This window comes from Heloderma suspectum, chromosome 1, assembly GCF_057233095.1.
Source record: "Heloderma suspectum isolate Gila_16-S chromosome 1, 16-S_ref, whole genome shotgun sequence".
NCBI lineage: Eukaryota > Metazoa > Chordata > Lepidosauria > Squamata > Helodermatidae > Heloderma > Heloderma suspectum.
In genome coordinates this window covers 334,498,083-334,512,812 of record NC_139458.1, presented here as the reverse complement: position 1 = coordinate 334,512,812, position 14,730 = coordinate 334,498,083, and the positions used below count along the sequence as shown (strand labels likewise).

At 42.4% G+C, this 14,730-nt stretch overlaps 1 protein-coding gene across 1 annotated transcript in view; it reads right to left on the bottom strand.

Moving 5' to 3' along the window:
- Positions 1-14,730, bottom strand: part of LAMA2 (laminin subunit alpha 2) — a 619,437-nt gene that overhangs the window by 365,062 nt on the left and 239,645 nt on the right. The window contains exons 6-10 of the mRNA XM_084827486.1: positions 13,840-13,929; positions 9,846-9,963; positions 8,629-8,807; positions 8,038-8,137; positions 3,074-3,234 (exon numbers count right to left, since the gene is read on the bottom strand). Coding sequence (XP_084683612.1) covers positions 3,074-3,234; positions 8,038-8,137; positions 8,629-8,807; positions 9,846-9,963; positions 13,840-13,929 — 648 coding nt within the window. The remainder of the gene's footprint in view (positions 1-3,073; positions 3,235-8,037; positions 8,138-8,628; positions 8,808-9,845; positions 9,964-13,839; positions 13,930-14,730) is intronic.

Here is a 14,730-nt window from a genome sequence, read left to right as displayed (position 1 = left end):
CCTTCCGACCTGAGGGGCTCATCTTCCGGCGTCATATCTTTTAGCCTTGTGATACGTTCCATGGGGTTTTCTTGGCAAGAATACTGGAGTGGGTTGCCATTTCCTTCTCCAGTGGACCACATTTTGTCAGAACTCTCTGCCATGACCTGTCCGTCTTGGGTGGCCCTGCACGGCATAGCTTATGGCTTCACTGAGTTACGCAAGCCCCTTCATTTTAGGTCTACCGGTCCAATACACTGGAGGTGGCGTGTATTTGGCTGTGCAAACCCTTGGTGTAATTTACCCAGTATCTGCAGTCCTAGACACTTACATTGGAATAAGTCTCACGGAATTCAGTGTGGCTTTCGTCTGACTAGACGCACATAGGATTGCGCTGTAGAGCTGCTAGCTTGGGAATTAAAAATCTGATAGGAAGCCATCATATTTCAGAGAAAGAAAGAGCATTTCAGTGTTCTGCAAGGGCCAAGTGGGAAAAAGGTTAATACCCTGAGCAGATTTCAGGGATAACCAGCTGTCACTGTGGTAATTTGGGTGTATGCAGTAATGGAGTGATTTTTTTTTGTCTTTAGACTTCTGATCCTGAGAATAATTGTATCGGTATCCCTTAATTAACACTAAAAAGAAGAGAGGTTCAGTTCCCCCAACCCCACACGTTGAGCATCACCAGGGATGGATTTTTTTAAAAAAAATCTGCAGTGTATAAAGAAACTGACACTTCAGGTCCAACAGTGGAACTTAGATTTAATGCAAAATTAAAATGATATGTGGATTGTGCTAAGCACACTACTTCGAAGTAAGTGCCATTGATTTCCATTGAACCTAATCTTCGTGTGATGTTTAGGAATGGGGTGCTAAGGTGTTTTTATTGTGATAACTCCTCCTCTTATTAATATTCTGAAAACATATCAATAAATATTGTTCTAAGTGTATACCTTCACAGACTGTTTATTGACAGTTCTGTGTAAAAGTGTTCCTTCATGTATTATTGCCTTGGTGCAGAAGCTGATATATCTTGGCTTCTTCCCATGCAGCTACGGTAAAGTCTGGAAGCTCAGAACTATATCGATAGGGCCAATCATATGTATTCTTCCTACCCAATCATCCTCCTCTCTCTTGGTTAGGCAATAATTACGTGGGAACGACCTGTCTATAGAAATGTCTATGGATTTCATATGTTGCATAGTGACATATGAAAAAGCTATTTCCCTGTGTCTATTTTTAGATTCTAAGTCCCTTGGGGTAGGTGATTTGTCAAACCTGTTCTTTGTAAAGTACCATGTACATGGATGGTACTATAAAATATATAAATAAACTGGAATTCACTCCCACACTGCTGAGATACCCTATGAAGTTACTAGTTCATTCAACCTCAACTATTTTAGAAAGAAAACCCAGACATTCCTTTAGATTTTTCCAGATAATGCAAAATAAAGTAATCAATCTTGCAAGCCAAACTCTGCTTACTCCAGAGCATTCCCACCAATCATCACTGAAGTGAATCTTAAATCTACTAGTGCTGAAGTCTGACTTTTCATGTGAAAAATGCCATTTGGGTCAATGAAAAGTGGCAGCAAACCCCCCCGCTACCTTGCACTCTTTTGCATTTACCAGGCGTTTTCACAACCATGATTTCTCCAATCTCTTGCTGCTTTGGCACCATTTAAAAAAAAAATTGGAATGACTTCTTCACTGTGTATGATCCTAGACAATCAGGGATCATGTAGCAAATGTGCTTGTGGAATGGCACAATGTAACCAAGCAGTTTTTCTTATGTAATTATGTCAATGAGGGCCATTCTATTGACCTCACTCTGAAAGAAGGGAGAGAAGATATGCATTCCCATTATACAGGCAATTGGCCAGACACTCTCTGAACTGGTCTGGATGTCATAGATACCCAGCATTTCCATAAATATGGAAATTTACACTGAGAGCCAGTGTAGTGTAGTGGTGAGAGTGACGGACTGAGAGCCGGGAGATCCGGGTTCTAGTCCCCACTTGGCCATGGAAGCTCACTGGGTGACTTTGGGCCAGTCACAGACTCTCAGCCCAACCTACCTCACAGGGTTGTTGTTGTGAGGATACAACGGTGAGGAGGAGGATAATGTAAGCCGCCTTGAGTTCCTTGCGAGAGGGAGAAAGGCGGGGTATAAATGCAATAAATAAATAAATAAATAAATAGTTGTGAACAAGCGGGAGCAAGTGTGTGTGTGTGTGTGTGCGTGTGTGCGCATGCTGACTCCCAGCCATCCAACTGCTCCCGCTGAGCTAAATAAAGGGATGTTTTTTCCCTGAGTTGTTTAGTGTGATGTCTGAACATGGAACTTTGGGTTGTGACCCCAGCTGCAACGGGAGTAACTGGGAAGCCAGGAGGTGGCACGTTCACTTGCTCCTGCTTCTCTCACAACATCTCAGGGTTTGTTTGTTTTTTTAAAAAGCCTGAGTTGTTGTGACGTCCAAAACCAGGCCTCTGTCTTGCTGTGCTGTGCTGTGCTGTGCTGTGCTGTGCTGGCAGTTTCATTGCCTGCTGCCATTAAACAGAAAGATTTTCACCACAAGCCAGCTTTAGTTGCACAGAATTATGCATGACTTATTGGAGCAGAATGTGGATGGTGATATGTGGATATTCAGATACAGATATCATCCATCTACCCTGAATCACTTTCTTTGGGATTACAATGTATTACTCCCAATGGGTTGTGGATCCAGATGCACATCTGAATGCACACCCCCAACCACATAGGGCTTTCACCCCGCCCCCCATAAACAGGTCTTCTACCTCAACCCAATGGAATAATTAGAAATGTTTTTACATGCTCAAGTAATGTCTATTTTATACAAGCACATTATTTAATAGCAATTCACTGTTTTAACAAAGGTTCCTTGCTGGTGTGATTCTTCATAACTATTGAAGATTAAGAGATCAAACTGACTTCAGAAATACCGACTTCAAGAGAGGAATCACAATTGCTTTACACTTACGTAACAGGAAGAACTGACAGAGGAAAAGCCTGTCTTTCTTAGTACAGATGAAAAGTTTATGCTCTGAAAGAAAGGGAGGTTGTAATCCATACCTTGCACCTGCAGGGTCCTTGGCAAGGGTCATCATTTAAGCTGCCTTTCAGAGAGCAGTTGCAGGGTGCACAATATGGAAAGCCTTTGTAACCCAAGGCACATCGATCACACCCCTCTCCTCCAAAGCCAGGTTTACAGTGACAGGAACCCGGAAACATGTCTGCAGTAAGATAAAGCAAGCAACAAGCTGAGCAAGGTATTCATTAATACTAAAGAAGCTGAAAGTTAAAGAAAGGAGTTTGGGGAAATTTTTGAAATGTAACAAATCTCTTTAAAAATCTCTGGGAGCAAGAAAGCTTTTTCTCCCCCGCCCCACCCTGTTTAATGAAACAAAACTCCCCAAAATATGATTTTTCAATAATGGGCGATCCAAAAATTTAATGTTAAAGGGTTTGGCAGCTACGGATGCTGGAGAAATTCAAGACGCACTAAAACGAGTTTGTATTTCTAAGAATCTGACCTGTGGAATCCACTGTGATGAGAACCAGTGTGGTGTAGTGGCTAGAGTGTTGGACTAGGAGTTGGGAGATCCGGGTTCTAGTCCCCACTCAGACATGGAGGCTGACTGGGTGACTTTGGGCCAGTCACAGACTCTCAGCCCAACCTACCTCACAGGGTTGTTGTTGCGAGGATAAAATGGAGGATTGTGTAAGCTGCCTTGGGTTCCTTAAGGAGGAAAAAAGGCGGGATATCAATGTAATAAACTAACTAACTAACTAACTAACTAACTAACTGTGGACTAACCCCCTCAGGCCATATGGAGTCCATGGACTTTCAGATTTTTTTCCTCTTTTTTACTTTCTCAAAATTTATGCATATTTATTTGTAGGAAAATATGCATGTTTCTGCTCAGTAAAAGTTGAATGGAATGGGGTACAATACACTAAATATTACATACTAAGGTAAATTATGTAAATTTCTACGAAACCTCTTACATAATTATTTGTGTATTTTTCCACATGACGAAAAAAATGGCATCCATCTGTCAACCACCCCAACCACCCCTCGCCAGACTGGCATGTAACGACAAAGTACAGTGCAGCCCACCATGCCCCAAATATTCAAAATGGGTGCCGTAACAAGAAGCCCCATGAGGAAATTCACCTGTGGTGGTTTGTCATGATCATTCCTCAGCTTCAGTTTCTTTTTCTTCTACTACATTTTAAAGTTTATTCAAACTTTAAAACACACATTACTTTAAATCTATGTCTAGCAGCTTTGCCTTTTGTGCCCATTTTATTCTAGAGTAAGCACAGGGCTTTTGGATCTTAAAAGCCCCCCTACCTCCCATGCTAGGGTCCCAATCCAGTTTGGGCCCCCTGAGTAAAAATGAAAGACTAGACGCAGATTTAAAATAAAGTCTGTTTTGGCCCCTAGGAATCCTTGAAGAATTGGACACAGGCCTAATGAAAACATATGGTGCTTCTTTGTTTTTAAATCTGAATATTGACTAGTCTGAAAACATATATATAACACTTTGTAACACATGCATTTGTAGGAGAGTCGCAATATGTTTTTGTTTGTTTTTTATGTCCAGGATAGTGTATTGCAGAAAGAGGAATGGAGTGGGGGAAAGTCAAAGAATGTCAGACAAGCAGTGGTGTCCCTAAGTACTGCTGAGAATTTTTTTTAAGTGTATTGCAGAAAAAATATATACAATGTTCATTACATATGATAATTTAATTTTAAAAATATATATATGATGTGAACTAAGATATCTGGAACACAAATGCTCAAGTGGAATACTTCAGCCTTGACACGTCCAGAGAGCTTAGGCTATTGAGCAGTATAGAAATAAATAAGTAAACAAACAAACAAATACATCCCCTCCTACACACACACACACACACACACACACAAGAAAAGGTTCAGCAGATAAGTGAATGTGCTTTACATGCAGATGCTAATGCCAGGTGTTCTCATCCTCTCTTAGAAAGGGTTTCATTGAGAAAAAGAAAAAGAATTGGTTGCCAAAGAGAGAGAGTGAGAAATATATCACTCGTGCTCATTACCTTGCATTGTGCTGGGGCCTGCATCAGTGAATAAAGTGTCCATGGTGTGTTTCTGATGCACCTGTGCTCACTCACAAGGGTACATCCAAGTACTCTCATGACAAAAGGCCTAATGGGAGAAGTGCTTATATTTTTGTATTGTAAACTGCTTTGCGATATTTTTCAAATATGGTAAGTGGTCTATAAATTGATTTAAATACATATTTATTTATTTAAAGTGCTTTTATCCCACTCTTAGCCAAAAAGGCTCTCAGAGCAGCTTACATACAATAGTAAAACAAGATAACTCCTGCCCACAGGCTTACAATCCAAAAAGACATGACATATAAGAAAAAGGGGCTGGGAAAGGAAGAGGAAAAAATTAAGTTGACTTTTAGCATGGCTGGTGGAATGGCCGCACTTCCACTTTCATCTCCCTCTGTACAGCATCATCCCTCTGTACAGCATCATCATCATCAGCTGGAGTGGCTGATGATATGTGCACTCATGAATTGAATGTCGGTATCCCAATCTGCTGAAAGGGTTCTTAGCATCAAGGATCAAACTAGAGAATACAATAAACACGTAACTGTCACTGAAAACAGCAGTCAAGCCTATCGCTCACATCACAGTGTTCTATGTTTGTCCACTGCCAATATATGACATTGCTTGCAGAGGCTTGGGGTGCAAAATGTAGTGCATCAGGGCATGGGAACTAGATGTTGAGGGAGCTAGACGTATGGTTGCCATTTCTAGAAGCAGCTGAGTGTCTAGTGTAATAACTAGTTTGACCTGAAATATATATCTAGGGTGCAATCCTATTCATGTTTAGACAGAGAAAAGGCCTACAACTCCCAGCATGCCCCAGCCAGCAAAGCTGGCTGCGGAATGCTAGGAGTTGTAGGCCTTTTCTCTGTCTAAACATGTATAGGATTGCGCTCTTATTTATTTATTTACAATATTTATATACCACTCCACATCAAAGATTTCGGAGTGGTGAACAACAAAGATAAAAGAATAGAACACCATATTAAAACAATTAAAACGTGTTAAAAGAAACAAATTCTGAACTTAACAAACCATGGCTGGTCCTCAAGGAAGGTCTCTATTTAACACATTTATTGATACATTCTTTGAGCATTTGCACAAAGCCAGTACTTTCAGGTTTTAAGGATGAGATTCCATCACTCGGATCTTTAATGCGTTTATCAGCCTGATGCCACTACTCCACTTCCAACTAGGGATGTCAGAGAATTTCGCCACGAATCTCGGGGAGGCTGAATGCCAGCGCATTCAGCCCCCCGAAATTGGTAGCAAAACGGTCTGCCCCCCGCCCCCCCCGGGATGGGATTTTTGCAGAGCACCTCCCCCCAAAATCCTAACCCAGCCGGCTCTGCTCCACGGCAACTCCACGGAGCCGCCAGCCGGGTGCATTCACAGGCGCCGTGTAGAGCCTGCGGACACAAATGGCAGTGGCTACGGCAGCCGCCATTTGCGTTCCTGTTATTTGGCCGTGATAGGCTATGTAAATATTTACTTAGCCTATCACAGCCTCCGCAAGGATGCAAATGGCATCCCTGTGTTAGCTGTGATAGGCTACGTAAGTATTTATAAGTATACGTAAGTATTTATAAGTATTTACGTAGCCTATCACGGCAAAAATAGGGAAGTGAATGGCAGCCACAGACGCGGCCGCCATTTGCAAAGCAGTGCGAATGGCACCAGGGAAGTGTCCCATTTCACGTGCCTTTCACAGGGTGGTGGGGTGGGGGGCTTCATTCCACCACAGATTTCAGGGGGATCCATTTCAGGGAGATCCATGGTGGAATTCTCTGACATCCCTAGTCCCATAGAAAATTTGTCCTTGGAAGAGTTCTGGCACTCCAATCTAATGTTAGCAATGGCAAGACCTAAGACGGTACTCAGCTGTTTCCAGGCTACAATATAAACTACTTATGACTTATCAGATGACGACTCTTATACTTGTAACTCTAAAAAGTAAAGGTAAAGGTGTCCCCAACCAGTCGTGTCCGACTCTAGGGGGTGGTGCTCATCTCCATTTCTAAGCCGAAGAGCCAGCGTTGTCCGAAGACACTTCTGTGGTCATGTGGCCGGCATGACTGAACACCCAGGTGCACGGAACGCTGTTACCTTTCCCGCCTAAGCAGTACCTATTTATCTACTTGCAATGTCTTGCTTTCGAACTGCTAGGTTGGCATAAGCTGGGACTGAAGACGGGAGCTCACTCCGTCACACAGCACTCGGGTCTCAAACTGCTGTCCTGCTGACCTTCCGGTCTGCAATTCACCGTCTTAACCACTAAGCCACCGCGGCCCCTACTTGTAACTCTACTCAGTTATTAAACAGGCAACTAAATGTGACACCTTATAAAAGGCCTTATTCTGGTTTTCAAGTGCAAATACGAATGGAGAAGAAGACACTGGGGATTTGAATTATTCTAATCACTCTCTCCAGAGGAGAAGTCTCCTTGCTCTTGGCAATAGGATAAAAAAAAAAAATCCTTCACAAGGATGCAAATGCATGGTTCAGATATACAACTTTATTTCTAGGACAGAACATGGAGCGCACACTAGGGGAAATGGTTGGATACATATTCTGTGTGCATTTTTGTACAGAACCTTGAACAATACTTTTCCAAAAATAACAAGGGAAAAGCGGAAGAAAACAAGAAAAATTAAAAGCCCCTAGGGGAGAGATTCCCACCCTTCGCCCCCTGCAAATGTCACAACATAAAAACTGAAAGAGAGCGTAAGAGGCAATGGCAGGAAAAAAGATACCTTATGTCTCCAAGGGAGAGCTCTGCAAGAACACAGGCAAGCAGATTTGAAAAGGTCTCCTATGAGGTGATATTTCTGAAAGGACTGGCATAGCGAAAAAAGGTTACTACTCAACATTCATTTTAACAAAGTGGTACATAATGCTTAACACTGTGACCTAGTCAAGAATCTCACCTCCTGAAGCATGTTTTTCATCCTTGACGCAAGTGCCATCTAAACAGCCAATGGAATAGCAATTACATTGCTGGCATGGGTTGCGATCACCTGGTAGCACCTGGGTAAGCAAAGAAAAGGCAATAAGGTTACAAATTAAATTTCCTGATAGTGCAACTTTACAAAATTAGGAAACCCAAGAACTACCCTATACTTTAATCAAAAGCATGTCATAGTCTGCAACCTCTTTCCCCAGCAATCTTCTCATTGGTGCTTATGATAATATTTCTCTGCTCTGGAAAACAACATGCCCCTACTGATAGAAAAGCAGTGTTTACAGGCTCACATTCTCTGTCCATTCAAACTGAAATATTATCTGGAAGCCCTGACCGCCTGGTGCATTCTTTCATAGCAACAAAATTTACTTTCATATCCTTGCAAATCTTTCTTTAACAGATTTCCCACTGTGAAAGGCAACTGGTAGGCCATAAGAATTAGAATTTAACCTTCATAAAACAGCAATCAAAAGTGTGTCTTTTCCATTTAATAATGTAGCACCAGTCACAGAAATGATGCCTTGGACTACAGAAGATAGAACGGCGCATACTTTACCCCTTTTGGCCTGAAGTACCCATCAATGCACATTTCACAGTTGATGCCTGCAGTGTTTTGTGTGCAGTTAATACACACTCCACCCCCAACGTATTCCCCATGGATATTCAGACTCTGCTTTCTTTCCGCCACAGCCTGATCATAGTAACATTCTTCAGCTTTCCCATGACAATTGCAGGCTGGGGAAAAACAAAAAAGTATATTAGCAAACATCACTTTCAGTCTGCAGACATGTGGAAACAACATTTTTACTGGAGTATTAACAATATTCTTTCATCATTTTGACACTAGTGTTGCGCATATTGAAACAAATGGCATCAATGTCTCCCAAACCCAGAGCTTTTTCTCCTCTTTAAATTAATAAGGGGCTACTCATGAATGATGTTGAAGCATTCATCCGGATAGTTCCTTTTCAAATCATTTTGTTAGTAGAGGTACAATCTTCAATGCCGTTTCCAGTTGTTGCCATGTCCAAAGAACAAACCACCACTTTAAAATCAGCACAGGCACACAGCATTTTCTAAGTAGGTAGGTTGCTCATGAAAATGTCGGTTAATAGAAGACCATTATTTATGGAAATGTTCTTTGTATTTTGCTATTATTAAAGACAGTTCAACCCATTGACAACTACTTTGAAATACTGCACAAAGAAAAAAAATACATTCACATGTATTTACTAGAATTGTACTTAATAGGAACATTTGCTGTATGAACACAAAAAATAAGCAAACCTGACAGGATCCTTACAATAGTATTGAAACTGGCTGGGGTGTCTGAACCAGCGCTCCAACCACAGTTAAGCATCAGTAGGTCCCAATGTTTTCAATTTCAATGCAATAATATACCTAAGTTTATCCCATTGAAATTAATGGGATGTTGAAGTGCCTATAAGTCCAAAGGCAAACATATATCCAGATAGTTTCATAAAATACATAGAAATGGCAAAGGATTTTTTAAATGGGCATTTAAGCTGGAGTTTAAATTGTAATTGTAATTTAATTTGTAACTGTAAAGAGGCGATCATAATTTCTGATGTTTATTTATTTATGTCAATTATAACCTGCTGTTTTTTCCCAAGAAGCTCAGAGCAGCTTACACATAGTTCCCAGACAGACAGTGTGCAGGGCCAGACCTGGATATGTCATGATGAATATGTAGATAATCTCTTTGTTTTTGTCAAATGCTGTACACAACTTCTAATGTATTCTTTCCATTACCTTCACACTCGTGCTTTATAAGGAAGGTCCCAGCCTGCCAAGGCTCCTGATTAAATCCAGGGCAACACTGATCACAGCTCTCTCCACAGGTGTTGTGTTCACATTCACAAGAAGATCTCTAATTGAATTGTTCAAAAAAGGGTAAAGACATTAGAGCAGCAGAAATTCCTAGACAATCAGAAAATAGGAGCAAGTTTTTCTTGGTAACTGTTCAGATGGGGCAGGAATATGCAGATGGACACATTAGGCCTATGCAGAGAGGAAGGAGAAGGCATGGTTTAGATCAGGGGTGCAGAACCTCTTCCAGCCGAGGGCCAAATTCCATTGCGGGCCACACTGCAGTGGTGGGAGCGGCCAAAGGCAAAGGGGTGGGGCTAAAGGCAGGACCAAAATACCAGCATTTTGTAGCTTATAGCTCTCACTGCCAGTAACTAAGCCTTAGGAGAGGAATTTTGACCTCTTAGAATGGGGAAAAATTGCACAAAAGCTGAGAAACCACTAAATGATGGCTGTTGAGGGGAAGGTGTGGGCCTGAGTAAGGGTGTGGCCTCTTGGGCAGCCCTGGAAGGCTGGATTGGGACCTGTAGAGGTCTGTGTTTGGTCCCCAGGCCTGTGATTCTGCACCCCTGGTTTTCATGTTCTGTCACTCCTGATTGCCTTTATGTCATCCAGTGCCAACAGCAGTCTGGATGGCATAAAGCAGACGAGAGGGAGAGGAGTGAGGGAAAGAGTCTTTCCTTTTCTCCTCTTGTATGCTGCATAGTAGTGCCAGTGGTGCCAGTGGGCTGTGTAGCACCAGCATGGAGAAATATAACACAATTTGTCTTCCCCGCCTTGTTCCCTATTACTGACATAACTCCATTTGGTGTGGAGGCTGGGCCAAGCAGACGCAGCAGAAACCACACCAGTGGTATGTGGGGATGGGACATTTGAACACATATAATTGGATGCAGAATTGCATCACTGTGCTCCAGTCAAGAGACCTGATGGATCAGCACAAAGCTACCTGCTGCTGCACACAGATACACAAGCTTTTGCATAGTCTTCTATAGGGTTACACATGAGTATATTGGATTGCTGGATGAGAACTGCTTTAGCCAGATGTCTCTACGCATTTTTGTATTGTGGATTACATCATCCTTACAAAAGTATTGAGACAGGCTGGGGTGTCTGAACTAGCGCTCCAGTGGTTTCATACTTTGCTGTCTGTTCGTATGCAAAGAGTAGTCGCTTGTGATGCCAGCTCAGGCTCTCAGTGTGCCACAGGGCTTGGTATTCAACAGTATATGAGACTGCTGGAGTTTTGAGGTTAGGTGTCATCTCTGTGCTAATGATGCTCAGCTCTACCTTTCATTGACTAGGTGACCAAGGGGATCAACCACCTCAGTTCTAAACAAGAGTCTGGGAACCGATGGGTGGGTGGATAAGAGCCCAGGGCATGGACTGAAGACATGGGATGCAGCAACCTTTCTGAAACTAAGGGGATCTGGATTTGGTCAGTGCCTGGATAGGAAACATTCTTGTAAACTCTACAAATGCTGACTTAAGTTGGGCTCTGACTTGTGCTCAGTGGAGTTCCCCTAGCACTGGAGGAAGGGGGTAGGTCAGCAATTTTCTCCTTCCCTCACTAGCGCCAACTTCAACACTGTTCCAGAGGGATGAGGGAGCTGCAGGGAGAATTTTTTTTTTTAAGTGTCCCCACCCCTATCCTTAGAAACCTCCACTGGATCTCAGTTTCCTCTGAGAATGGAAGGAGTATTGGATCCAATTGAAGGCAATATCAAAGTAGTTAAGTAAACAAACAGGCTGATGCTTAAAAAAAACAAAAACAAATCCAGACAAGATGAAAACAATGCTGGGTGGGTATTGTACTGATCTAGAGCAGGGATGCAAGATGAGGGCCAAATCTAGCCTGCCTGGGATCCCAATCCAGATAACCACACCTCTTGCCTGGCCCAACCCCCTTTCCTCTGTTCCCCTGACTGTTTGGTGGTTTCCCAGCTTTTCCATGTTTTGTGGAAAATTGTGGTCTCATTCCACAAGGTTGACATGCCTCTCCTAAGGCATAGTTATAAAATAGGCTGGTATTTTTGGCAAATTTGGGTTCTGCCCCTTTTGCCTTTGGTCCTGTCCCTTTTGCTTTCAGCCCCATCCACCACTGGACTGAGTCCTCTAAGAGCTTCTCCAAAATGGAATTTGGCCCTTGGGCTGAAAGAGGGCCAACACCCCTGCTCCAGAGTGATGCCTGCATCCTGTGATAGGTGGGGAAACACCAGGCCCATCTGAACAGGTCCAGAGCGCAGGATTGCTCCTTCTCCTGCAGACTGCACAGGCATGCCATTGCTCTCCTCCCTGTGTCAGTTCTGATGGAAACAAGATTGCTTTCTCTTCCAGGTTCTACCTAAAGCTAGCAGGGTACTGCAGCCACTTTAGTTTTCCTTCTAGCAATAGCAAATATAGCAAAAATATATAGCAAAAAGAAGGGGGTGGGGAAAGTTGAAAATATTCAACTGAAATAAATTATCAGTTTATCTATTAAACCTATATTTTAAATTCTAAAGAGAGTCTGGGGGCCATTTTTGACCCGGCGGACCCCAATGGCCTGCACTCCTGCCGCTGCTGCCCTATGGAATTCCACAGGGTGCCAGTAGCAGCAAAAAAAGTCAGCAGATTGCCCTGAAATTTGGTGGCAAACCACTCTGGAGTAGTAACTAAGTCAAGTTTAGCATGTGCTAGAGGCTGTGGAGCATTGAGAACAAGCTAAATTTGACCTATTTTCCACTCGGTAGAGGTAAATTGATTGATTGATTGATTGACTGATTGATTGATTTTGTGGTCGTGGTGAGCAGCAGGGGTCAGTGGGGGCCTCATGCAGCCCACGGGCCATGTGTTGCCCATCCCTGAACTAGAGCTTTATCTGGGGTCTATTCACTGTACGCCATTGATCTTAACAGATCAGTAGCACAGATTATTATAAAACTATATATGTATATAAAAGTCTTATTATGACAGGGAAAGTAAACTGCTATCAAAAGTGTTGACAACCTGATGCTATATTTATCATTTTAATTTATCATTATCATTTGGATATGGACCAGCATGCTTGGAGATGGAAGGATTAAACCAATGGGGGGGGGGAATTTAATCCCACCCCCCCATGGGGAGTGGAATTCAAGGAGAAAATGGGGGGAGGTTTAATCTTTCCTTTCTGGAGTGCATGATCCAGTGGGACTACATGCACTTAAACTGGAGTAAAGGAAAATATCAGGCTCAGCTACACCTATGCAATGAGCAGAATGTGCAGTTTGGCCCCAAGGTGACTTAATCACAAACTTCAGAAATGTACAGATTTTGATAGTAAACTGCATTCTGGTTTGTGTTTAGGTTCAGGAACTGCAAATTTTGTTAAGTTCTCATTAAAATGTGAACCCAACAAATTTCTCACACATCTCTACATTTTGGAATATGGAAATACATGTAAAAAGCATTAATCAATCTATTACAAGCCAGATGATTAATAAACTAAGGGAGGAATCCAACTAATTCCCTCCGCTGAAATAAAGTTTCCATCAGTGGAACAGGGAGGGCAGCAGTTTTCAGCAATTCCCCATCCCCTCTGTAGCCACCCCCAAAACCGGTCCAGAGGTTTGGCCAAACATCTGGAGTAGAGTGGGGGGGTGCAAGGGAACAGGGAATCCCTGAAAGTCATGCCCCTCCCTGTTCTGCTGCTGTAAGCCTCCTATTGGTGGAGGGAATACATTGCATTCTGCCCCAAGTCTTTAATACTACTACATAGTGTCATATTGAAATCAGCAAGACTTATTTCCAAGTAAACAATCACTGGATTGTGATGCACACATCTTTCAAAATCTGATATCTATAAACATTAACACACACACCGCCCCCATCCATACATTTCAGACATAAGATCAGTGTAAAAGAAGAGGCTATATGTTTCAGTTTTAACATTCAGAGAGTTTTGAAAAGTACATACATTCGTAGCTGGATTCAGTGGGCATGCCTTTGCATGGCCATAACAAATGCACATTCCTCCCACGGATATATCTTTTATAGAATAATAATACTGCACATAAAAACAAAAATAAACAAAATTGTAATTATATTGTAAACTGCACATACATACTTATCACCTATTTTGTTGCATTCTTGAAAGCTTCCTTATGCTCAAAATATATGGGAATCAAACTTTTAGTTAATTTACAGTGAAGTCAAGGAAAATAGTTCAATGTACATTGCATAAGATTGATTCTACAGTTTAAAAACCATAGAAATAGGTGAAATGTGGGTATTTTTAAAGTTCAAAACAGCATCTTTTCTAGGTCTTTGGGTGAAAGAACTGTAGGACTCCCTCACCCCTACAGTGTACTCACAAGTGACAAATAAAGGCCTGCTGAAAAGCTAAACACATACCCAATTTCCCCCTCCCCCTCATTCTCTTTTACTTTCCTCCTAAGAAATGAAAAATGTATTTTACCTCTTCTCCAATTCCCTGCCATGTCCCCCAGAAAATGTTGAGATAAAGCAATGGTGGACTGTGGGGAAGAACTGGTATGACCAGGGAAAACACTACATTCAAGGGAAAACACTGAGGTACCGGTAGTGCAAGTTGGAGGAACTACCGATGATAGGCTGAATCCAGTTCCTATGAATGGATATCTATTCGTGGGATGCTCCTATTGGAAGAAGTGGGGTGATTTCTGTCCTGTTTCCCCCCACTTCTTCCAATCCTGTTTCCCCCCTGCAACCACCAGCGCCCCTGAAAAGGCATTCTGGAGAGTTGGGAGAGTCTCCGGAACTCTGTGGGAAGTGGTGCAGTGGGCTGCAGGGGAAGGGGGAACTGAGTAAAATAATCTCCTTCAGCTGA